Genomic DNA, 26,923 nt, shown 5'->3' with positions numbered 1-26,923 from the left:
ATGCAGTTGTGAGGGCAGAAATACCACATTATGACGAGGAACCACAATTACATCATACAGTCTTGAAGCACATGGTTCATGGACCTTGCGGTACGCTCAATCCAAATGCCCCATGTATGAAGGATGGACGCTGCAAAAAAAACTTTCCTAAAATTTTTTGCACACAAACACGTCAGGGTAGTGACTCTTATCCGGAGTATAAAAGACGATGTCACGAACCTGTGACTCTCAACAGACGTGTCGTTATTGATAATCGTTGGGTTGTTCCTTACAACCCTTGGTTGTTGCTGAAGTATGATTGTCACATAAATGTCGAGGTATGTAGTAGCATTAAGAGCATAAAATATCTATATAAATATGTTTACAAAGGCCCAGATCGAGTAGCAATGGAAGTGCATAGAGGGATAAATACTGATGAAATACAACAATATGTTGATGCAAGATGGATTTGTGCACCAGAAGCCTTATGGAAAATATTTGGATTTAATCTTTACCAATTGTATCCTTCAGTTGTAAGATTACAAATTCATTTGCCCAATCGCCAACAAGTACGGTTTTATGACCATCAAATGGTCAATGACATTCTAAATGATGATCATAACTCAAAAACCATGATTACACAATTCTTTGCACTAAACCAATTGGATGTAGAAGCAAGACATTATATATACACAGAAATTCCAAAACATTATACTTGGGACAAAGGCAATAAGGAATGGAATCGAAGAAGAAATCGAAGGAGGGTTTTAGGTAGAATGTATACAGTATCTCCTTCAGAAGGAGATAAATTCTACCTACGTGTTTTGTTGAATCATGTTAGAGGTCCAACCTCCTGGGAATCCCTACTTACAGTAAATGGCACTTGCTTCCCAACTTTCAAGCAATCAGCTCAAGAACGAGGTTTTTTAGAGGGAGACGACAGTATTCGTCAATGCTTACTTGAAGCTTCAAATTTACGAACACCAATTGCATTAAGGAGATTATTTGTTACAATATTAGTGTTCTGTGAACCTACTGATGTTAAAAGTCTCTGGGAAGAGTTTGAAAGTTATATGGTAGAGGATTACCCTTCAACAAGCTCTACCATCAGAACTAACTTTACGAATAAACTTCTAAGAGATTTGAACGACCTTTTGCTTCTTCATGGAAAACAAATCTCAGATTTTGACTTGCCAGCTTTACCATTACATGATCTCGAAGATAATGTAATACCAAGAATTATTGAAGAACAATTGTCGTTCCATATTTCTCATCAAGATTTGGATGATGTGGGTAAACTAAATTCTGATCAATTAGTTGCTTTCAACACCATCATGAATGTCATTGAGCATAGACAGGGTAAAGTTTTTTTTGTGGATGGCCCTGGAGGAACAGGTAAAACGTTCCTTTATCGTGCTTTAATTTCAAGATTAAGAAGTGTCGGACAAATTGTCCTAGCAACAGCCACCTCTGGTATAGCTGCAACATTATTACCTGGTGGTCAAACCGCACATTCACGGTTTAAGATACCTCTAAACCCAGATTCATCATCAGTATGCTCAATCAGCAAACAATCTGATCTTGCGAAACTAATTACACAAGCATCAGCAATAGTTTGGGATGAAGCACCAATGGTAAACAGATATGCTTTGGAAGCAGTAGATCGAACATTAAGAGATATTATAGGTTGTGATGCTCCGTTTGGAGGGAAAGTTGTAATATTAGGAGGAGATTTTAGACAGGTACTTCCAGTGATACCTAAGGGTAATAATGCAGAAATGATAGCTGCATGTATTGTTAAGTCTCCTTTGTGGGCATATACAAATGTGTTACATTTGCGTCAGAATATGCGTTCTTTGCAAGACCAAAATTTTGCTGAATATCTTATGAGGATTGGAGATGGTGTTGAACCAACAATTCGTGATGATTTGGTAAAAATACACCATGACATGACAATTACGTGGGAAGGAGAAGACTCTATACAACAACTTATACATGAAATATTTCCTAATTTGGGAAGTCATGGATGGGATGCTTCTTATATGTCAGAAAGAGCTATACTAACACCCACAAATGAGAATGTTCATAAACTAAATGATATAATTATCAATCATTTTTTGGGAGAAGATCATAATTTGTTATCTTTTGATGAGGTTGAAGGAGACACAAACAACTTATACCAACAAGAATATTTAAACTCCATTACTCCTGGTGGTTTACCACCGCATGTTCTAAAAGTAAAAAAAGGTGCACCATTGATGTTGTTGCGAAACATAGACCCGAAAGGTGGCTTATGCAATGGGACCAGATTACTATGTCGTGGGACTTACATGAATTTGTTAGATGTGGAAATCCTAACTGGCCAACATGCTGGACATAGAGCTTTTCTGCCTAGGATTAAACTTAAAACGTCAGACAATGTAGGACTCCCTTTTGTTCTTATCAGAAAGCAATTTCCTGTGCGATTAAGTTTTGCACTCACCATAAATAAGGCACAAGGACAAACCATTCCTAATGTAGGCATTTATCTTCCTAAACATGTCTTTGGACACGGACAACTATATGTTGCTCTATCAAGAGGGGTTTCAAAAGCTACCACGAAAATTCTTATTAAAGAAGGAAAAATTCAAGGGGAAGAGGGTGATTTCACAAAGAATATTGTTTTTAAAGATATTTTATTACATTGACTTAATGCTAATGATGTTACTACATACATCTACATTTATCTGACCGTCATACTTCAGTAACAACCAATGATTATAAGGAACAACCCAACGGTTCTCAACAGTCACACATCTAATGAGATTCACAAGCTCACAATGTCGTGTGTTCTACTCTACATAATAGTCCTTATTTCTTCACCGTTTGTTTCTTAGTTTCAAAGTTACTGTTTCATAATATGTACATTGAGAATACTGTCATTATGACCTTTATCACACATTGTTATTTTCTTCTTTACTTATTCTTACTACTTTTTTGTAATTCAATTACAAATTATGTACACGTTTCATATTTCTATAAAAATTTGCATTACATCAGCCAAATTACATCTTATTTTTCCTATAAAAATATATAAATTTTGAATTCTCCAATATAATTCGAAAGTGTGGCTTCAATATTCAATAACAACACTCTGAACATAAAATATTTCTCAATTTCCTTATATCAAAGGAAATTCATTACTCGATTTATCATGTCTATTACTTTGTGTAATCATTATTACAAAATAAGAATGCAATTGACAAACATTTCATGAAGACCTTATTATTTAGGATTTATTTCAACGATTATGTCTTAATCATACAGTTTACCTATAAAAATAAACGTGAGTTACTAAACTATTTGAATGTTCAATTTTAAAAAAAAAATGTATTCAATTATAACACTCGAATAAACACAATTGTGAAATACTCTTATTTAATATACAAAAGTACTATAATTCATAAATATACATGACAGACTACACGTTACAAACAATAGGAAAGCGGGTTGACAGGCACGGGAGTGCCTGTCAACACGCTAGTGTTCCTAACTAGAAAACTCAACATGCAATATTCACTTAGGAATTGAAGTTGTAGAGCGGTTAAAATAAACAAAGTTAATAATATAATATGAAGTTTCAATGAGATATAAATTCTGTTTTGATGTATCGGATAAAACTCTAATAGATATTATAAGTTAGATGGATAAGAAAGATTCTTCATTAGTTGAAAAAGTTATTATTTTTGGAGGTGACTTCCAAAAAAACCACCATTCATTCCATGCAATAATAAATGTTTCATATCTTTGGAATAAATACTAAATATTAACTTTGACAAAAACTATGCCTCTAAGACATGGTTGGAAAAACAACAATGATTTATAACCACAACAATTTGCATAATGGATTTTGGATGTCTTGATGGCAAATTATCTGAGTCAAATGATGGTCATATATCAATTGATATACATGAACAATTTATAATTATTAGTTATGATAATCTCGTACATGTTATAGTCAAAAGTACATATACTAATTTACTCGATCAATATTTGAATGAGGATTATGTTTTATTATTGATTCCAGATGATTATTTAAATGTTAACTAATTTATATACACATCCATATTACTACCAATTTTAACGTATTTATTTATAATTGAAGGTGATAAAAGGGAGTAGTTAAGCCCATATTGTATTGATAAATTAGAATAACTTATCCATAAGTTTTTTAACTCCCTAGAATTAATATTGACTTTAAAGAGGTGTTCTAAAATCTATAACAAATGTTTAACTTTCAAATATTAATGATTGTTTATTCTTCCATTCTCTTAAATGTGTTTAAATTCTATGTCTATTATTAGTTCGAAATTAAAAATTATATCCGTCTTTAAATATACTATAATCCCTAACACCAATATATAATGGATACAATATATATTAGTCTACATATATCACATGTATTAACTATTATGTACATTCAAATTCATTCATCCAAACAACAAATGTAATTAATCTTACAAACTTTATACAATAATACCACATGAGACAATTATTTTTGCTCATACACCTCCTTAAAGACAACCCACCATAAAACAAATCTCTAGTTTTGTTTATTTTTCATAAATAAAAGTCGAATTTATAAAGTTATTTAGATTATTTTTTTTAAATAACCAAAAATTATAAACTTCTCATTTTACCTCATCATAAAACTTAACATTTATGTATTATATATTTTATAAATTGTGTAATTTAAGTTTATCAACTTCTATTTATTTATGTGTCATTTTATTTTTTAATATTGATATTAGTTTTTATATTATTTTTTATTTTGATATTTTTTAGCTTTTGTCATGCAATATTAAAAAGTAAAAAATTTATAGTAAAAATGTATATGATGGTAAATATTTAAAAAATAGTGTAAAAGACAACCAAAATAATCATACCATAAAGAAATACCCTTTTCTATAATTTGCTACGTAATAAAACAATTTTTCTACCTTACTCAAAACAACCGATCAATTTATACTTTATATTCAGTTTTCAATTAAGGCACCAAAACATAAACAGATTATAATCTCACAGTTTATAAATTGAAACTAAAAAATATAATCTATTCCAAACTCTATTTAACTATAAAATCCCTTCCCATGCAAATAATTTAGCTCATTCCAAGTAGTGAACAAAAAAGAGATGTTTCACCACACTCATTGAACTGTACTTTTGCCTCCTCCATTTCACCACACTTTTCAGCAAAAGTCAAGAATTGTCACTTAACCCTCAATGATCCTTTTGTTTCCAACAATATGTTACTACAGACTTGTCTCCACCAACAGGGATTAACAAGCAGAGTCACAATGCTCACAAAGTACATTCACAACAACAAGTATATACAGAACTCCAATGTCTGTTCTCTTCCGGATATAAATAATCATCCGCGCGTCAAGTCGATGCCCGTTTGCATTTGTTCGCTTTTCACATCTTCTGATCGCGGTCCAGGCCACATGCCTGTTGCTGAAGGGATGTAGTTTTGAGTCGGAGGAGCAGTGGCTGGAGAAGGTAACTTGTCGCTATGTTGAGGCTCGGAACTGTCGTCATCTTTGGTAACAGTCTCTTGCTTAGTCTTTGTTTTACTACCATGTAAGAAACTGCACACTACCACCTACACCAAGAAAAGGCTTCATTCATGTATTCCATTTTTAAAATAAGAATAGGTTATAGCAGTCAAGGATAATGTAGATTTTACGGCAATCAAGAATGTACCTGCACTGGGCTGCCAGCGATAAGCGCAGCAACACTGCCACCAATAACATGACCATCGGGGCTCGAAAGGGAAGCACTTATGCCGCCTTTTCTATCGGATGGTCCACCATCTTCAGTAACCAAGTACGAACCAGACAGGCATAATAATTGGAATCGGCCCTGCGAATGCAAAAAAATAGGTTTCTTAATGAGAACCAACCTTAGGCACATTAAATCAGTACCAAATAGTAGTTTAACCTCAAAAGTGTTACTGGCATCGGTAGAAGCAGGACGTTGCAGAGTAACTGAAGAAACTGTCCCAGTGCCCGATAAGATGCACATAGCCCTTGGTCTCTGCTGTGACAATGACAATAATTTTGCTACAATGTCCTGAAACAATGAATAGTAACATTCAAGAACTTCCGGAATATTGTACATCAATAAGTATAAATCTTGAAGGTTTCCATGATGAATAAATGATTTATTGTGTAAAGACATTCACTAAGGAAGAGTATTTACAAGATAGAAAGATAAGAAATTCTCCACCGAAAAAACTACAGAGAAACAGCCAATAAAGTAATTATGTTATTTATTTGAAAACTGAAATTGAAATTAGATGATTCTATCAAGCACCATCAGTGTTGCGTGCAATCAAGTGATCAACGACCATCTATACGTGTCATGATGCTAAATTGAAATTTTCAATATCAATTTTGTGGGCGTATTTACATGGTACGAAGTACCAGTACGCAGTTCATCACTTTATCGTTTATATGTTATTATTACAATATTTCCTTTACGGCGAACCTGATACATGGTACACCAACTTCGGTACATAATAGGGTAAATGGGAAAAGCATGTAACTAGATCATGGATAAAAATGGTGAAACTCACTTTAATTATTTCAAGATTAATAAAGAAAAAGAAGTAAAGAACAAAGAACTAACTAAATAAAAAAGACTAGAAAACTCATTGCTTATGAAATGGAAGAATATAACTACCTCCCCAACTCCAATGGAGATAACATGCGGTGAAAAAGCCTGCCCTGCCGAACGGTTCATCCATTCACCTAGGAATCAATAAGCAAAGGTATTAAAGTTCCACACTCTCCAAAGCGATACGGAAATATAGTATTGCTTGTTAGTTGTTACAACCATGACTAAACAGTTGCACAAGAAAAGAAACAGAAAAATGAAAAACCAAGTTTCTAATTTTTTTCACGGATTTTAAATCTAGAAATGTAAGTCGGGATTATAAAGTGATTAGTATTGCAATCAGTACACAAGCTCGACATCAAAAATCACAATGATGGCTGCATGTTTCTACATGATTGCCTCACTTTAACCAGTCATGCATGTCCAGAAAATTACTTTCTCGCAAATAGCTTTACTTTGGTGAGAAAAGTAAACAAATCTATAAGCTAGCAAGGGCAAACCAACAACATAACTAAATAATGAGAAATAACAAGGAAAATGGAACAAATAGAATAAGAACAATAAACAGAATTTATTAGTAAAAACTATAAAGTGACTAGAAATGAAAAAACAACATCAACACTGCCTACACATGATATAACAGATTTTGAAATAGATTGTAGCAATATGATAACACAACAATCCACCCCTATTATTCAGTTGGTTCTAACTAGAGGTGAGAAAATTATCCATAATCCATTCAAATCCAAGAAAATTAAATCCATTCATTAGAGCTAATGAATTTAAATGGATATAATCCAATGGATAACTTTAGAATGGATGAATTTGAATCCATCCATTATATCCAATGGATATCGATTGATATGTCCATTTGGATGGATGTCCAATCCATCCAAAAAACAAACATTCAAAAAATGGTATTATTTGTTTTTCATTTACTATTTCAACTCTCACTTTCTTGTAGTACTTCTCACTCTCCCATTAATTTTTTTATTAAATTGAGATAAGTTAGAAACGCCCCCCTACTTTTCAATTGAACCAAAAAAGTAGGAGACTAATCTTCTTTAGGAAGATAGTAAGCAGGAGCCTAACAAAACGTTGGAAATAATACGAGTGAGCACATTACAAGAAAGAACTAGTCAATGCAACAAAAAAAGATAGTGACAACACAAATATTTGCTTGAAAAGGTCCACAGTCACTACTAAAATAGCTCATAAGGAAGCTAATAAACAAATCATAAACAATCATATGAACTTTATTTGAATTTTTAAGGTAAGAATCATATGAATAACAAAGGAAAATATCTCAAATTATGGATGCAGTTAATATTAAAAGTTTCTAACATATATAAATATCCTTTAAACTTTATATGTAGAACCTTAAAAAACTTTACCGATGGAACCTTAACAACGTTGCATGCTTGTAGAATATTGTAAAAAATATTTTTTTCTCTCAAAGTAAAACAAAACACTTTAAAAAAAATAAAAAACACTTTTTCCAAATTAGATTGGAATCAATTACAAGACATGCGGATGTAGCTCATATTAAGGCATGTTTGTAGAATATTGAAAAAAAATTAAAAAAACACTTTAGAAGTGTGTTCTCTTTTTAAAAAAGTATTTTTAAAAGTGTTTTAATGAAATAGTGGTTTTAAAATAATGAATTTCTTCAAAATTGTTTTTACTTCCAATAAAAAATCAAATGGATTGGATATCCATCCATCCAAATCCATTAAAATTGAGTCATGGATAGATTGGAATCCATACATTAAGTTTGGATATGGATGGATTGAATAATTTAAAATATGATTTATATGGATGACTTTCCATCCATCCATTAGAATTCAAATTCACCCATTTTCCACCCATAGTTCTAACAATAAAACAAAATGGAAATTCAACAGTTTCACCAAGAGAGTTCATCTAAAGTGAGTTTGTGTCAAAAGTAAGCAAGTGAGAGTGCATCTACTCTTAGATCATTTAGTGGGTTGAGATCTCTATGCATTTTATCAAACCAATGATAGATGCACCTTTACATGCTCACTTCAAAGACACTCAATTTAGAGAAGTCATCCCAAAATTCACTAGCTATCGAAGTTAGTCACATGAAAAGGCTAACAAGATTTTTATAAGAAATTTGCATGCTCATCTGCATTGAAACCAAAGCACAAACAAATGCTCCAGAGAAATATTCTCAAACAAATTTGCATCTAAAAATGATCAAACATACAACAAACACAATCAACAAGAATTGATAATCCTGACATGAATATACCTAGAGATGCTAGTTGCTGCTTCCTTCCAGATCCAGGAGGACGCCCTCTAGCCCTTTTCTCCGAAGGTGTGGTGGAACTCGGTGTTGAAGAATTAGCAGTGCCAGCGAACGGAGACAGTTTCAAAGAAACAGCTCCATCAGTAGAATCATATTTCCGGGGTCTCCCTCTTTTCTTCTTCACATTCTCAGCTGAAGAAGTAAGAGGAAGTACCCCACCAGACGAAACACCACCAACGTTAATTCCACCATGACTAAAACTCGGGCGAAATTGAGGTTCTACAGCCAAAAACGTAGAACCCGAAGAACCACCATCACCCCTAGCAACATTTGACTGAGCTTGAATGCCGGTGTTTGACAAAGCTCTAAAACCAGGAGGGGGTGCATGGAACCCCCCACCAGACCCTGCAACCCCTTCTCTATGCAAGTAATATGAACCCTTCCCACCAGAGAATGCCATAGCTTCTCTTTCATCCATGCATATACTAAGAGATTTTGTTATAAATAAACAAACTTTATGCTAACTATGTAACTATGCTTAAATTCTACACAACCCCACCAAAGTTTTCACTTCTTAGACTAATACCCAAACAGATAAAGATACTGATAACAGGTTTTGCAAGGATTTCTAATAATGGGGCAAATCTAAAGCACAATCAATGATGAAAAGATTAGATTTTTAACACAAATTTAAGAACCCAACAAAAAAAAGATCAAATACTAGTATAAAGGAAATGATGTTAGAGGTGAAAATAGTGTAATTATTGAAAACCCATTATAGATGATGTTAATGAGAAAGAAGAAAAAAACAAATGTAGGAAAATCTCAAGCTTGGATAAAGGACAGAGAAATCAAGCTGGTAAGTTGTGGTGTTCTCAGAATCATGTGTGAAGAAAGAGAAAGCAAAACCCCAGATTTGTAATCTAGGGTTTTGAAAGAAGAATGGAAGAAGTGGAGAAAAAACAAAGAGTGGGAGAATGAAATTGAAAAAAAAAAAATGAATATATGGGCTTTTGAATTAGAGTAGAGGGAATGGAGTCTCCTACCATGTATAAAGAGATAAGTTATTTCCTCCTTCCAGTGAAATTATGATACGTGTCACGTTTCATCATTTTCTATAAAAATATTTCTAAAAAATAAACAAAACAACACACATGTTATATTTTTACTGACTAGGGGATAAATTATTTTTTGATACGAGGAAATACATTATTATGTAAGAATGAAATGAAGTATGAGTGAACTATAAAATTATATAGATTAGCTTCATTTATTTAGATACTAATTTTTTTAAATAGTTAATAATGATTTAAAATGAATAGTATATATATAATATAAATAGTGTATAATGTAATAATAATATATAAAATTCATATGTTCTCGATATATGTTTTTTTTTTCAAAAAAAAAATCGATGAATGATTTGGGATAAATTTTATTGTTGTTTTAATTTTTATCACTTTATTGTTTTTAGTTGTGTGTATAGTAAATAAAATGATGGGTTGTTCTTTTCTTACTATCAAAGATATCTCTCACCCTTTGAATAAGGAAGTAATCCTTTTTAGGATATGTGATTATCTCTAACTTTTTGGTCATTCTAAAAATCTAATTAAATGTTATATCATTAGACTAACATTTTATTAATAAATTTAGGGTGGTTTTAAAGAATATTGGGACAATTTCTATTCATAAATTCATTTTTTGTACTTAAATAATCTCTATGTATTGTTTTATCATTATTTACTATTAGTAATAAATTAATAAACTCTCTCAAAACCATTCTTCAATCATATATATATAACCTTTATCTATAAATAGATTATATATTTAAATTAAAAATTTAATTATTAAATATTCTTTGACCAATCATGGTTGGTGTTGATACATAGAGTAACAGAAATTGTGGGATAAAAAGATAATATTGATGTATTATCAATGTTTAACTTTCATATTTTTGTTGATAGTTTGCAAAACAATTACATTGGTTCACACAATAGGAATGTTACAAAGATAATAAGGCATAGATGACATTGTAAAAGTATGAATTTGAGCTAAATGCTTAACTTATAACAAAACCCATAGAAAAGTGTGTATTTAAGTCAGGAAATGAAAGTATATTTCTCATCACTTGATGAGTGTAAAATATATATGCAACAATATACTATTAATTATTAATTTGTATTATTTTTTTAAAGAGTTAATATGAATGGTGAATAATTTAATGATAATGTATAAAACTCTTATATTGTAGTATATAAATTTTTTTCTTCAAACTAAAAATATTTTAATACACTACGTTAAATCATATTTTAGAGGCAAGGGAAATAACAATTTCCCAACCAGAAAATTTGTGGTGGAAATAATTGAGCAAGAAGGCAGAAAAAATTGAAAATTGGCATTGCATAACAAAAAGTCCAATGGGAACAGCAGAAAAGTTGGCATTGAAGTAAAACTATGATGAAATCACATGTTCTCATTCATGTTTTACTCGATGTCTCATGTTGCTAATTAGAAGACTCAGTTCATTTTAAAACAAAAATTATAAAAACTAAAATTAATATTTTAATATTATTTTATGAAGTTTGATTGATTCGGAATATGATTGGTGGTATGCAAAAGCTTTTTTTTGTTTTGAAAAATTATTAGAATACTCTTAATGATTTTATTACATGTTATTTTTTAGTAATGTTTTTGTTAGTACTTTCATCATTCCAACGAAATGGTAAAGCTTTTGTAAAATTACCAAAAAATAATAAAATAATATGTAGATAAATATTTCCTAGTTATAATTTAAATTTGGGATTACAAAATTTTAAAAAATTAATTATATTTACAAAAGTACTATTTTGTGTTAGATTAAAATTTTAAAAGAAAAAGGAAAAACATAATTAGGTATTAATTTACGGTTGACTTTTAGATACTATAAAGTTAAAAAAAAAATCCAACTTTACTTTCTTATGAATTTTTTCTACTTTTATTTTGTAATTTCGGAAGTATTATGAAGGAGATTGAGAAAAATGCTCCAAGACATTAATGACAAACGACAGATAGAAATGAGATGTAGGAATGTTGTCCACACTATTGGTCAGAACATATCTTTTTTCTGATTGTGTTACTTTATTTGTCATTAGTTATGATTTATCGGGAAAAATAATTAATAATTAAACTTTAAGTTTAAATATACATTTTTCATGCAATCACGGCTCAGAACACTTGATACAATTTGTAGGACATTTGATATGTTCTCACTGTCCATAAATCACACCAATTACAAATATAATATTTTTTGTACTACTAAGAGTATTCTCTCATTCTTTTAGTAATACTAATTTATTGTAGGTGTGCGATTGTCTATCTCAATAAGTGTTGCTTCCAATAATCAAATATTTCACATTTGGTCATTCTATGAATCTAGTGGGATTTACAACACTAGATCAATAACATATTGTTGGTAATTACAAATATGAAATGATAATGAAGATATAATTAAAACCATTAAAACTAAAAAAATATAGTTCAAACCATATCATGCTTTTTACATGAAAAAAATCATATTTTAAAATGATATAATAAGGATATGAAACTTGAGCTAGATATTATTTGTAACATGGTGAATCAATGAATTGCTGCAACAATTAAGTTATGTTTACATTTATCAATGAATTGTTACAGTAAGATAAATAAATAGATTTTTATAGAATGAATGATTATAATGTGAAGTATATATTTTTAATTTACTCCTTAAATAAGTGGATCACATTTTATTATATATACTACTATATAAAGGCAAAACATACCTAAATGATTTGTAGGTAATTGAACAGATATAATTTATATATTCTAACTTTGCCCTTACAATTATATAAATGAAAATATGTCTAAAAGGTATTTAGGTAATTGAACTTGTATAATTTCATTCAATTCTATTTAGTAATCATCATGACATAATTTTTATATTCTAATTTTGTCATTGTAACATCCTAGTAATAACTATAAGAAACTTATACATATTCTTTTATTTTTTGTCATCAATGTATGACTACTATTTCGCATGTTATCCTACTTCTATTATCTCTCCTCATCACCCCAGGAAGAATAACTTTGATCCGGCACGAAATACATTCAATGACACACTAATCATTATTAGAGGCACAAGTTGAGAAATTTATAAGAACTTTATGTATACACTTTATATCAAAAAAATAAGGACGTGAGTTGGGAGACATGAGATGCACAAACTAGTAATATATAACATAAAAAAGTGTGTGTTATAATTAATGAATAATTATTTGAATCATTAAACCATTGTATTAATACTCTAGTCTATATGATAACCGATACAATGTTAATAACATTGATCCAAACTTTATAGAGTGGACTAAGTTTTATTACTAGTAAGGAGTGCATCGAGAATGTTGATATATTACTCATTATTAATCTTAAACAAAAGTAATAAACATGAGGAGTAAATAATATACCAATTGTATAAAAACTTTATAATAATAAGAGTGGATAAATATTAAACTCACTTGCATATTAGATTTACTTTGAAGGTAAATAAGTAAATATTAAATAAATTTTGATGCACATATTTTTATCATAATTTTTCGTTTTTGAAAAATGAAATAACTTAAAAAGATTATAGTAATATAGTACAATATAAACGTGAAACCAACATTAATTTTTAGAATTTCAGAAAGTCAAAGTGAGCCATTTTATATAATATATATTTAATTAAATTCCTTTTATTTTTTAATTTATTTTATTATAATGTTTATTTTTATTATATTTATAGTTTTATTTTAAATTTATTTGATGAATATGATAATAGAGAAAATATGGTTAAAAGTTTAAAACTCTTTGAAATATAAAATTTATAAGTTGATACGATATTCAAACTTTATGGAGAATCAACACAACTTTCTAAATCCTCATACAAAAACGTCACATATGAAAATTATTTTTAATAAGAGTTTAAAATCTATGCACGGACAATGTCAAGTTTTTTACACTTTAATATATCACATACCATTGATTTGTAATACTTTTGTTTGAAAGTTGATACTAGCTAACATATGAATCGTATAGATTTACTGATCTTATAAAAAACACTTACACTGTTAGTATATTAAATCTTTTTAATAAAGTTAACACATATTTTTTTAGCACTTAATATCCAATATGTAAGTATTGATCTTTTTCCCCACCCCTTGATAAAATCATCTCACCCCTTTCCCTCCATAAAGTAAATAACCTCAATGTTCTTTTCTCTTAGTAAATCATTTTATATTTTTATTATAGAAAATGTTAACAAAAGTTGGTAAATCAATAGACGTTAATAACATTTTCAAAAAATAAACAGTAGTAATATATGTAACCGTCAAAAGTATGCCAATAATAATGGATGATTTGAATAGAAACCTTTTAAAATACATTTAAAAAAAATAAAATTTAGTTTTTTACTCTATCAGTATATCATTTTTATTTGAAACTTAAATAAAAGACATATAAATAATATGTGATATACTTATACAACAAACTTTTTAATAACTATAAACTCTTATTTTGATCTATTAAATAACCTATATCTAGAATTAAGTCTCTAACAAAGTTGAGAGGATCAAACCGGACAATCCAACTGATCTGATCGTTAACCGAATTTGAAAATGATTATGATTTGTAATCTTAACCAAATAAGAGGTTGAACCACTTTTGAGCCAGAATAATTATGATACCACCAAATTAAACCCGATTAAACTAGAATAACCCAAAAAGTGAACTAAACAGTTTACTTAAAATTTAAAAAAGTGTTTACTAATGTTTTATATTTCTTTGGTCCACAAAACACAAATAAATGTTACTTCAATATAATTATACATAATTATTAACTATATAAAATTTTGAATTTTATATATAATCATTAATTAGTCTCTAGTGGAAGATGAAGTTATTTTCCTAAGTCAATAAAACTTTATGGTCAACCTAGTAGGGTTTGTTTCAGAGTATAATTTTATAATATTGGGAATCACATTCCCAAAAATGTTATTACGAGGAATGTTATTAGTGGGTATATTAAAATATATGTTTGATTGACAATTATATTTATTAGGAATATTTGTTGACATTCATGAGAATAACTTGAAACTATATTTATTTTTTGTGTATATTCCATAAAATAGATGATATAATTATGAAAATACCATTTTTCTAAAAATATTAGTCTATTTATCATTATAGTTATATAGTTGAGAAAGCAAGATTAATATTTTTTGATTTGATATAACTTAGACAACAAATTTACTCTAAATAATATTTGAATACAACTACAAAATTAAAGAGTTGTTATTTATTGGTATTACGGAAACTAATCCATTTTAAGGTGTGTGACTACTCTTCTTAGTAAGTGTTGCTCTCATGAATCGAATCATTAACCTGAATTATTAACCTACGAGTAAGAAACTAATCCATTTTAAGGTGTGTGACTACTCTTCTTAGCAAATGTTGCTCTCATGAATCGAATCATTAACCTGAATTATTAACCTTTTAATCTTTATGGGAATCTAGTGGAACTTTATACCACTAGATTAATACCTTGTCGGTAAAATAATTGTGACTTATACTAACCTAACAAAAATGTTGGTAAAAATTTGTTATTTGATTAGTATAAATGTCTTTTCATTATTTATACTAACCTCAAATGGAGGATGAATCAAAGGAGTATAAGAATGAATATAATATATGTAAAAATTCAAGAATTGAATTGACAAAACAAATAGCAATGTGTCTGAATGAATTCAGGTAATGCATTCCCAGACTCACTCATTACTTCATTTTTTGACCAAGACTCGCCCCAGATCCATGTTGATATCTATTAGATCTGCTGCTCGCGGATCATTGGGTATCCAGCAGATTTGTCGGCCTATAAATTCAAAAAACATTAAAAATAATTGCGAGTAATTTACGTAATTGTGTGTTTGTTTCTTACAATCTTATACATTATTAGGTAATCAACAAGTGAAAAAATTATAAGACGTATTTAAAATTTTAAACACATTCTAAATTGACTTTTCAACATTATGATGTAAAATTGATTTAGTAAGAATTGCTCAACTAATGAAACATTGAATTATACATATCAATTAGAATATAACATCATATTACTACTTAACAATCTAACATCACTCTTTACTAACATAACAATCATATTTATGAATTAATAATATATATATAGGAATGAAAAATGCATCACTACCCTAGGTCTGAGTACCTCATTGTCAGAACTTAGGTAGCCACAAATTCGATTTTTATTACCATTACTCTTCATAGAAGCTCGAGCTAACTAATTATTTTCGGAATATAAAGTTACTACTCTCCAATAAAAGTATAGTTCACACAAACTTAATAATTAATATTTAACCTGGTACAATGTATTGAATCTTACACCATTAAATTAAGAGTAAATTACACTCACACCTCTTGAGTTTTAGTGAAATTACAAGAACCACCCTCACTTTTTTACACTCACACAAACTCCCCTATTTTTTTTTTATATTTTCATTGCATTGACCACCCCTATATGATAAATGCAATTAAGTTAAACAAAATATGATATATTATGAATACAAGTCTAAATAATATACAAATCAATGTATCTTTATTATTTTTGGTTCGTTATGATATATTACAAAAACGATTTAAACAATATATCTTTAGAATTTTTGATGCATTATGTAACAAAAAATAATAAAAATACATTGATTTGTATATTATTTGGACTTGTCTCCATAATATATCATGTTTTGTTTAACTTAATTGCATTTATCACATTTTTTCTTTAAAAGTTACATTTATACAGGGGTGATGTATAAAAAACGAGGGGTGATTTGTGTAATTTCGCTAAAACTCAGGGGTGTGACTGTAATTTACTCTTAGATTAATATACCATAATATAAGATCAAAATCATCTGTTTCAAACAACGTCTCATTCCCTGTCCCAAACCTATCAAATTTTGTTATATGAATAAAAGAAAATTTTAAAAAATAAAAATAATAAAAGTCACATTTTGATTGGCTTGAAACATATAATAAGAGATTATTCGGGACCGGTGATCATAGTCCCTATAATATACCATGTATATAGCTGATTTAGAACACATGTACTATTGGTTTGGCATAGAAGCACTAGAAGGCGACAAACCTTGAATCAAGAAAACTCAACTGACGTTTTTTGCGACTTTTTTTAGTTTCTTTTATTATATCAATATATATTATAATACAATACCTTCAATCCAATAATATATAATATATAAGCCAAGCTTGAAAGATAATCAGAAGCAAGAAGCCAAAGTATTTTCACTTTCTCTTCCTTTTTTTATTAAGGTGCTTCCTTATTGCCCTGTTTCCCTTCTGAAATTTCACTTTTGATTCAGCAAAAGCTACCCTTTTACTTCATTGTTTTGATTTTGGTCTAGTTATTCTAAAAATGCAATTTTTTTGATGTTTTTGAACTGATTTCATTACTGGGTATTCTGAATTGTTGAAGTTGGATTGACCCATTATCGCGTACACATAAATTCACCACTTTGGGAAAAAAGGTTTAATTTTGTTAGGTGTGTGAAGCTGAATAGTCTTATTTTGTTGTGCTTATCTTCTTTCCTTTTGTTGTTGTTTTTGATAGTTTCTATTTTGGGTTGTTTCTATGTTTTGTTTTCTCGTTTCCAAATTCTTGGTGCTTCTGCACCCAGCTCAAATAAGCTTCCAAGTGAAGTTGCATTCAATTGTGATTTCTTTATGAGCATCCTATAAAAACCAGCTTGGTGATGTGTTTTTGTTTTCTTGATGTGAAAAGGTTTTTTGGGTATTGAAAAAAATCTAATTTTGGCAAATGAAGCACTACCATACTTCATATTTGCTTTATGGTAATTTAGTTAGTAATGGAGCATGTTGAGTTGAATTTATAATTGTGTATGGACTAACTGGTATTTGCCAATGATTTATAGGGTTGGAATGGGTTGTAACTTTTCGAAGTGCACCGAATGCTGTTGGAGTACAGAGCAGCCGCAAGATCGTCCGCTTCCTGAGGTTCATGTTGATGGTAAGTGATTAGCATTTGCCTCTTTTTTTGTTGTTGATGCTCTGAGAGTGATTGTAATTTCCGTGTTTATATTTTTTGTTCAGAAAATGAAGACCACAATGAGGGCAGTGGCTTGCCACCATTTCACGAATTCACATTTGATCAGATTAAGAATGCTACATCTGGATTTTCAGTAGAAAATATAGTTTCCGAGCATGGAGAAAAGGCGCCAAATGTGGTCTATAAAGGGAAACTCGAAAACCAAATGCGAATTGCTGTGAAATGGTTCAACAGATCAGCCTGGCCAGATGTCCAGCAATTTTTGGTAAGTGAATCTCATTTTGTGTGCCAAATCTGCAGATTTGTTATTATCCGTGTTCGTTATAAACATGTAAGATTGTTAGAGTCATGCATGGCCTTTTGATATCTGTATTTTCTGTTCCTGTTCAATCTTTTCTTTTGGTGTGTGAAGTTTACATATTCAGATACTTTACACTCAATGTGCAACATTCATACTAAGCTTAATTTGACATTTTAAGAAGTATCTATTGTCTCTTTTATTCATTCAGCTGCATCATCTTCTATGCTTAGTAGTAAACATAACCATTTCTATTTTTGTGTGATCTACGGCTTGGACTTAAGGTCAAATCTCCTTTCCCATAAAAAAAGGGCGATGAGAAGATCATGGGTTCTAAATCTGAAAGGCATATTATCTTCGAGTTACAGATAAAAAGTGATTTTAAACTACTTCAGTGATGGATTTGTAGCTTTTACAATTCCCTTTTTCCACCATTTGACATGTGCTTTTATGGATGTGGTTTTATTCTTTCACTGAATTAGTCGGATGTGCTTTTCATTATTAACTCGTTAAAAAACCTTCTTTCTCCCTTCAGGGAGAGGCCAGAGCTGTCGGTCAGCTAAGGAATCCAAGATTGGCAAATCTGCTTGGATGTTGCTGTGAAGGTGAAGAGAGGTTACTTGTTGCCGAATATATGCCCAATGACACTTTGGCAAAACACTTGTTCCATTGTAAGTACATTACTGGCAACTAATTTAGTTTCTCGGCATGAGCATTTGCATTTACTTGGTTATTGTATTCTAAATACAACTTTTATCCCATTTACATGGTTTCAAGTTGGAGAACTTTGTCACTGTCATTATTTTGTGTTTTTTCAATAATAAACTCTACTTATTTTTCTTTGTTGCTAATGCTTTTTCGTGTCATTCTCTTGACCACAGTTCAGTGACTTTTCATTTAATGATTGGTTACACAATTATGCAGGGGAAACTCAGCCCATGAAATGGGCTATGCGACTGAGAGTTGCTTTACATCTTGCCCAAGCTCTAGATTACTGTACCAACAAAGGACGTGCTCTATATCATGATCTAAATGCTTACAGAGTTCTTTTCGATGATGTAAGTTCATTTCCTTTATCTGTGTAATCCCAGAAAGTTTTATTGCAATTGGTAAAACGATGAAGTATACAATTGAATTGGCATAAAAATTAAGAAACATCGTTTAATATCAATAACGCTTCCTTTAACAAGTCTATGAATTAATGTTTTCTCATGTTTCTATCTTAAAATACTTCAGAGTTTAGATGTTATATGCTATCATGCTAACTAAGTTAAAATAATTTATGCTTAATAATAGGAAAGGCAGCCCGGGTTCAAACTTCTCGTTATGCTGCAGTAGCAGTGCATAGACATAGTAAATTGTAAATAGTTTTTCGTTTTTTACTATCCTCAATTTTGTTCTTTATTCAGGAATACAATCCCAGACTTTCATGCTTTGGTTTGATGAAAAACAGTCGAGATGGGAAAAGTTATAGTACCAATTTGGCATTTACTCCACCTGAGTATTTGAGGACAGGTATCCCCTAAAACAAGATACAATTTTCTTTAAAAAGATTATATTATTTGATCTTTGATGTCCTTGGTTGGTGATCAAGTTATCAAACTTTAGTACCATGCTTATGGATTTTTGCATATGATAATCGGTTTCCTCCCCCCTCGCATAACAGTTGTTTCTGTTCTTCCTCCTTTTTCTTATTTCTTTTTCCGACTTATATCGGGTATTGAACTGTGACATTGAGGAAAGTATACTATAGTATAAATGGTTGAAATGTTCATAGAGATTGGATTACTGCTTTCTCATGAATCCGTTTAACTGGCATGCTATTCTTTGTTGCTTAGAGCTTAAGGTTTCATATGGAGTCTTTCTAGAGATGCAAAGTGAAATTTAGTTGTCATTTCTGTTCAAATTTGCTTAAAACTTAATAGTTATATGGTTGAAGTGTTCCTCATCAATAGCTTTTCTAGTAATTTTCGCATACAGAACTTGTATTAATTGGAATGTTATCAGAATTCTGTATCTTCCTTTTTGTCCCCCAAAAAACTAGAAAAATGGTGAAGGAACTAGAATGTTTTTATATAGTACGGTATACCTGAACTGTTCCTCAGTGGGAGCTAAACCAAATAGCAGCTTAAGTTATCGCCTTGTCGGTAATTCTTGTGGCATTATATGATCTCTTGGAGATGAAATGTATTTACATAGTATCTCTTCAACAATTTTACTGTTGGACTATCATCATTATCATTGATGTTTTCTTACTTTCTCTGTGTTAAGAAGAACTAACTGGATAAGATTATTTAGTCTTAGACCATAATAGTGCATAGCTCTGTTGTAAAATTTGTTCTTCGATCGATTTTGTGCTTTCATGTTTCTCTTTCTAAGCTTTTTAATCCAACTGTTGAGTTATTTTTGTTGAGACTCGTCTTTAAATTGATGATATTTGATGGAACTAATAGTGTTGTGGCTCTGTTTTATCTTCTTGTCATAAACACTTTAACATAACCTGTTATGCTATTATAAAATTATTGTGAATGGAGTAGATAATATCATTTTGACCCCTTCCCCTAAATGGAAAAGGATAAAGTTCTATGAAGCATGATGAATCAATCATATTTGTTTTATATCTAATATCCTACTTATAAATATGTAATGATGGCTATGTATCTGCCTTTTCCCTGGTTATGCAGGTAGAGTTACACCAGAGAGTGTAACTTACAGCTTTGGGACCCTTTTGCTCGATCTTCTCAGTGGAAAACATATCCCTCCAAGCCATGTAAGTTTCTTTCCTTGATAAGTGGTTATACAATTCAAGTTTAGTCTTTCTTGCTAGATGATACTATAGTATATAAGCATGTACTCTCAAGATGATTAATTCACCCTTCCTCTTTAACTAGCTAAAATCACAGAGAAGTAGCGTGTTGAGAATATTAAATTGCCTCCTTTTTGTTTTATTGACAAGCATGAGACTTTTGCAGCCGAATATGATGATTTTATCTGCTTGAGGCCTGAGCATTATGTATTGATTTTGTTTTTGTTATACATCTAACAATTACTTTTACAATTTTCGTAGGCCCTTGATCTGATAAGGGACAAGAACCTTCAGATGCTAACAGACTCTTGTTTAGAAGGACAAACAAATGACGAGGGGACCGAATTAGTTCGTCTGGCCTCACAATGTTTGCAATATGAACCGCGAGAGCGCCCTAATCCAAAATCATTGGTCACTGCTCTTATACCATTGCAGAAAGATTCCGAGGTTAGCTGTTATAGAAATGGTTTGGCATATTTTATTTTCTGGTACACAAAGATAGCTGGAATTAATACTTTAAGTTTGAAGTAACCTATTAAAGAACTCTTGAAGAGTGGTTTTTCTCGGATTCTACAGCCTCACATAGTTTTTATTTGCTTATGTTTCTCTATCTGGCGTATTTTGTATAGGTTCCTTCTCATGTGCTGATGGGTATACCAGATGACAATGCTGCATTTCCCCTTTCTCCGCTTGGTGAAGCTTGTCAGCGAATGGATCTGACTGTCTTACATGAGGTGGTAGAGAAACTTGGGTATAAAGATGATGAGGGTACGGCGACCGAGGTTAGTTTCTGATATGTAAATTGTACAACTTAGTTTTATTTTAGATTCCCTCCCCCCTCCCGCACTCCCATAAACATTCCATTTTTCCTTGCACTTTTGAATTGCGTATATATTTGAGTTTTGAAAATTGAGTGCAAAATTAGTTGTTGACATATTTTCTCTTGATCCCACATGGTGTTGAAATCGTTGCTCAGTTAGATTCTGTAGATTGCTTGGTTCTGATTCCCTATGTTGGGATACCACACAAAGGAATACTATTTGAGGGTTTGGTCATAAACTTCACCCGTAGATATTGTATCGGGGGCATTATATGTATTAGTAATCTTGAATATAAAATATTTTGGATCATGGTTGAACCTCTATTTGAACCTTGCTTGAAATTGACTGAATGAAAACTGGAATTGCATATGGATATTCTATTTCTTCTTTATAAATTTTAAAATGCAGGTTACCTATCGGGATGTATATCTCATGCGGCATGCTCTCTCTTTTGAAACCAAACTTCCAGGTTACACCATTCTAAAAGAATGTAGAATCTGTTACCGGAAGTGCTAGTGGTGGATGTATAGATATATCATGTACTGGTATTCCGTTAGAACCCGTAGTATGTATATATGTGTGTGATCAAAGTTTGACATGTACTGAACCTATAATAAAGTTAAAGATGAGATGGTTTCTCTAGGAACTATACTTAGATTATGTAAATGGGATATTTAAGAACTGAGCCTTGGGCTAATAAGAACACTGTACTTGGAAGTCAATAGGAGATCCTTCCGAATCTGCATATGTGACAATGTCCACGAGTCTGAATTTTCACAGGTCAACGCTTTTCTAGGAGAATTTAGTATCTGAACCATTGTGTGCCAATGACTGTGCAAAGGAGAGTTTCGAAATTGACTCACAACGTTGACCGCGAAGGAAATATTGGCTTAGTCACAGCGAGATAATTTAATTTTCCCACCATTCTCCAACATCTACTGGGGTCTTCTGAATAGGTCTACTTAAATTTCAAGGAAGTATTTCAACCAACCCAAGTCCCTTAGTTTGGTAGTGCCAAAACAAATCTTTCCTTAACCATCAATCCTTCATGATCATCACCTGTAGTGGCAATGGCATCCACATAGATCCTATGATAGATGCTTTGATTAGTGGGTGAATGTGTATAAAGTACAAGTGGGTTTTCTCACTACAAATATACCAAATTAATGTATGACTTTGATAAATCAAACCACGCCCTGGGAGATTGTTTAAGACCATATAGGGACTTACGCGATCCATAAATGAGAATTGACTCCTCCCTTGATAACCAACTAAGACGATTGCTCAGTGTAAATTTCCTCTTCCAAGCTACCATGTAAGAAAGATGTCCAATACTGATATAAGGGTCAATGGTGCATTGGCGCCTTTGATAACAAAAGCTGAACATATGCAATATTAACAATGTAGAAATTTGTTAGAGCATTGCTGCAGCACCATACAATGTCTGGGCAAAAGGAGCAAGCGAGTGTTCCAGTAAAAAATCACGAGGGCAGAAGCTGTTTTTATTCCGTTGAAGATGGAACCGTACACTAGAACTACACATTGTTGTCGAAAGAGGAGGGATGGGCAAGGTGCAGCCTTGCTTAGCTAGAATATAGGTGTTTTAGTTTGTAGGTTGTTATACATTCTTATCTTGTTGAGGTTATCTCCTAGGATTAGTGGTTTGATGGCGAAAGGAATCAACCCTGACTAGAAGGTGACATTCCTTCATTTCATCTCTTTCCGATCTTTGTAAAGATGGCTAAATTTGTTATTGGTAACTAAAGTATCTAACTGTTTACACACAAAATACATTAGGGGAGATGGTGTCACCAGATTCAAGGCCCGAATTATGATATTAGCCTTGAACCATAAGATGAGCTTCAAGCATCTGTTCATTAGGGCACACTTTGACAATAAATACCTATTGACAACCCATCAGAGATTTTCAAGGAGGGGTTGGGACTAGAATCCATGTGTGATAAGTTTCCAATGTCATTCCACTTATGGAATCATGATCGAAATCTCCGAAAAGGTCATTTTTTACTAGATCGTAATTTTTAAGAGGTGGGAGCCTCGTGCACTGGGCCGCCCTTTTTATTTGCATTCCTTGTATTCTTGTGTGTGTCTGAATTATGGAGTAAAGATATGGTTATATTTTAGCCGGAAATAATTCTTTCTTTCTTTTATTTCATTTTGGTCATGGAAATCCTTGTTTGGCACTTTAACTGTATTATTGACTCATTTGGTTCATTGTTTGAGAGCGAATTGAGATAACATTGAACAAGTTTAAATTTGATCTATTTGTTTCAATAAGTGTCACATCACTCTAGTTACTAAGCCTTTTCTCTTACAATAAAAATATCTACACTAAAATTTCCACTTCTGTATTCCACAGCTTTCGTTCCAAATGTGGACAAACCAGATGCAGGAGACATTGGATTCAAAGAAGAACGGGGATGCTGCTTTTCGGCAGAAGGACTTTAAAACTGCTATTGATAGTTATACACAGGTTAGTCAGTTTCTTTGAGTCAAGTTGATTATATGGAAGAATATATAAAATCAATTGCTCTCCTCTTTTTGCTTAGTGTTTGTGACCATAGTTCTCGGATTTTTCTCTTTGGCTTGCCCATGTACCAAATTTGCCGTTTTCCATACCACATCCCAAGTTTACCTTATGCTTTGTTTGGAGAGAAGAAGGCAGGGATAAATATGAGTGAAAGAAATTGGTGAGAAGATGAGTTGATATTACCAAACATAGCATTAAAGAAAATATTACCATAAGAATAAAACGCGACGAATTGCGTACCCACACCCAAACCATATTCCTGGTAACTATGCATGTGACAGCAGGACTTGAATCTGCCTGTGATGTTTATACTTTTATACTAGTGATAGGAAAAAAATTCAACATGGATAAAGTGATACAATGCATTATTGATAATTTCACAAAGAAATTATTCTATAGCCTTGTAGCCTAGATTGAAATGTAAGATAAAAGATACAAGGAATAATGTAGGATGATCTAGAATAAGGAAATCACAATTCAATTAGCTTATTATGCACTTAGATGGGATTAAGAACCAGTCCAAGGAATTACAATCAACTCATAAAACAACAAAAAATGCAACAATGAGGAATAGAGACCAGATCAGAGAATCCAGATTATCCAAATTCTTCACATCCATTTTGTCCCATTATTTTGCCTTTAATCCCTTTTCTGAACCCCTCCAAAGCCAGGTGGCAATTAGTTGCACCATTTTTCCCATGTCACTATTTAGGTTTGTTTTGCAAATGACTCGTATTCCAGTGGACCGAACCTTTCCTCCAGAAATCAGCAATATAAGTTATGAGCTTGAGTTGACGTAAATGGTTTTGGGTAGAGGCTATATATATGTGTGTGTTATGTAAATCTAATGATGTAGAATAACACATCCACAAACACAAATCCTTATCCTCTAATACATATTGGTAGCCGTTCAACGTTCTTGGCGACGTAGACATAAATTGGTCAAACCTCGTTAACAAAACCATTGTGTTATTTCTCTTCTTCTCGTTCTTCTTAATATTTGATTGCTCGCTTGTTCCCAACAAGGTTCATCACAAATAATTCTACGGAATCTGTTTATTATTCGGTTATATTCAAAATATAATTCACAGATATTGGAATAATTATGATGTGGAGCTACGGTTTCATTGTGTAATGCAGTTCATCGAGGTCGGAACAATGATTTCACCGACAATCTACGCACGCCGTAGTCTATCATATCTCATGAACAATATGCCAGAAGAAGCACTTGCTGATGCAATGCAGGCACAAATAATATCTCCTGTTTGGCACATTGCATCTTATTTGCAAGCTGTTGTTCTTTTAGCACTGGGAAGGGATCATGAGGCCCAATTGGCACTTAAAGAGGGTACTTCACTTGAAACTAAAAAGAACACAAATAAGTAGTTGAAATCATCATCAAAACCTTGCATTCTTGTTCCTGAAGGTAACTTTCATGGAACAAGAAATGCTGGTTTCTCAATGTTTGGTTACATTGCATGGAAAAAAGTGATTTATGCTTGTGCATGACCAAGAAGCAATCTTTTGCAAAGACTAGAGTCACTACAGAATTATACTGTATCTATTTGCACCATGGTTCTGATCCTATGTTAGTATAAAGATCATTTTTGTGTTTGTAAAGGATTCACACCTCAGTTTATGTCAGCATTTGTTGGAAAAATACCAAATGTTGTTGTGCTTGTAATTTAATGTACAGAAGAACTTGTTATGGTTACCTTATCAACATGAAATAGGTTGTTTTACTATGTTGTATTGATATTGATTTTGCATCTAATAAATTATGGCTATAATCTCTTGATTGTCTCTTGTTTCATTTGATCTAATAAAAATTTGCAGCCAATTTCTTAATTTGAGTAACCATTGATCTCTCATTACAGAGATAAAAACAACAACAACCAAATCTTTATTCACTTCGTGGGGTTAGCTACTCCACTACATATATTTAAAATATTACTGATGTGTCTTTTGGACTCTTTTCTCTATGATAGAAATTGTTTTTTCTTACGTGTTTGTCGAACGAAGTGGACGAGGGGAGGAGCTTATAAAGAGTTGTTTTGAGCTTGAGAATAGGATGGGAAAATAAGTTTATGAAAATAACTTATGATCTACCTATAAGTTTTTTTTAGCTTATTTCAATAAGCTTTCCAAAGAAGCTTATGAAAATGAGTTTTTTTAAGTTTACTTCAATAAGCATTTAAGATATATCTTGTGTTCCTAGCTGGGTCACCAACCCCTTGATTGATTCACACTTTCATTATTATATTGGCTCTTATTATTCATTTAAGTGTTCAAATAAGCCATTTTTATAGTAAACATAAATAGAAGCTATGAAAAAAATGTGAAAGTTGTTGACATTAATGATTAGTAAGTGGGTTTGAGAGAGGAGAAGGTTGAACTTGAGAGTGAATT

General features: G+C 31.4%; 3 protein-coding genes across 8 annotated transcripts; 2 read left to right on the top strand and 1 right to left on the bottom strand.

The window, feature by feature from the left end:
* Window positions 387–2,666, top strand: LOC109332468 (ATP-dependent DNA helicase PIF1-like). The gene has a single exon (XM_019567449.1). The coding sequence runs from the start codon at window positions 387–389 to the stop codon at window positions 2,664–2,666; it is 2,280 nt and encodes a 759-aa protein (XP_019422994.1).
* Window positions 4,997–9,908, bottom strand: LOC109332103 (AT-hook motif nuclear-localized protein 5-like). 2 transcript variants are annotated; one of them, XR_002105874.1, is made up of 6 exons: window positions 8,912–9,908; window positions 6,703–6,770; window positions 5,959–6,090; window positions 5,722–5,880; window positions 5,237–5,620; window positions 4,997–5,203 (listed from the first exon to the last, which is right to left on the bottom strand). XR_002105874.1 is itself a non-coding variant. In XM_019566928.1 (5 exons), exons 1-5 carry the CDS (start codon window positions 9,384–9,386, stop codon window positions 5,390–5,392), a joined length of 1,065 nt encoding a protein of 354 aa, XP_019422473.1. In that variant the 5' UTR covers window positions 9,387–9,908; the 3' UTR covers window positions 4,997–5,389. The 2 variants fall into 2 exon arrangements, 1 of the variants encoding a protein (XP_019422473.1); XM_019566928.1 differs by having other exon boundaries at window positions 4,997–5,620.
* LOC109332988 (probable serine/threonine-protein kinase At5g41260) lies at window positions 17,184–26,310 on the top strand. Of its 5 annotated transcripts, none has more exons than XM_019568190.1 (11): window positions 17,184–17,254; window positions 17,908–18,002; window positions 18,086–18,306; window positions 18,875–19,010; window positions 19,264–19,397; window positions 19,749–19,854; window positions 21,024–21,109; window positions 21,407–21,592; window positions 21,775–21,927; window positions 24,344–24,457; window positions 25,655–25,934. In XM_019568190.1, the coding sequence occupies exons 2-11, from the start codon at window positions 17,915–17,917 to the stop codon at window positions 25,898–25,900; spliced, it is 1,470 nt and encodes a 489-aa protein (XP_019423735.1). In that variant the 5' UTR covers window positions 17,184–17,254; window positions 17,908–17,914; the 3' UTR covers window positions 25,901–25,934. The 5 variants fall into 5 exon arrangements, 4 of the variants coding, with proteins under 4 accessions (XP_019423735.1, XP_019423734.1, XP_019423736.1 ...); XM_019568189.1 differs by having other exon boundaries at window positions 17,193–17,287; XM_019568191.1 differs by lacking the exon at window positions 17,184–17,254 and adding an exon at window positions 17,333–17,517.

Source organism: Lupinus angustifolius, chromosome LG18, assembly GCF_001865875.1.
Source record: "Lupinus angustifolius cultivar Tanjil chromosome LG18, LupAngTanjil_v1.0, whole genome shotgun sequence".
In the NCBI taxonomy this organism is placed as follows: domain Eukaryota; kingdom Viridiplantae; phylum Streptophyta; class Magnoliopsida; order Fabales; family Fabaceae; genus Lupinus; species Lupinus angustifolius.
The sequence above is the reverse complement of the archived record's forward strand: the minus strand, read 5'-3'. Positions and strand labels throughout refer to the sequence as shown.

What these genes read in the sequence shown, in the direction of transcription:
- LOC109332468 (XM_019567449.1), top strand. Translation starts at nt 387, where the DNA reads ATGGAAGTGCATAGAGGGATAAATACTGATGAAATACAACAATATGTT.
- LOC109332103 (XM_019566928.1), bottom strand. Translation starts at nt 9,386, where the DNA reads ATGGATGAAAGAGAAGCTATGGCATTCTCTGGTGGGAAGGGTTCATAT. An exon ending in GCAGCAACTAGCATCTCTAG is followed by an intron (nt 6,771 to 8,911) that starts GTATATTCATGT and finishes ATTGATTCCTAG; the next exon opens with GTGAATGGATGAACCGTTCG. An exon ending in TCTCCATTGGAGTTGGGGAG is followed by an intron (nt 6,091 to 6,702) that starts GTAGTTATATTC and finishes TCATTGTTTCAG; the next exon opens with GACATTGTAGCAAAATTATT.
- LOC109332988 (XM_019568188.1), top strand. Translation starts at nt 17,897, where the DNA reads ATGATTTATAGGGTTGGAATGGGTTGTAACTTTTCGAAGTGCACCGAA. An exon ending in ACAGAGTTCTTTTCGATGAT is followed by an intron (nt 19,398 to 19,748) that starts GTAAGTTCATTT and finishes TTCTTTATTCAG; the next exon opens with GAATACAATCCCAGACTTTC. An exon ending in ACCTGAGTATTTGAGGACAG is followed by an intron (nt 19,855 to 21,023) that starts GTATCCCCTAAA and finishes CTGGTTATGCAG; the next exon opens with GTAGAGTTACACCAGAGAGT.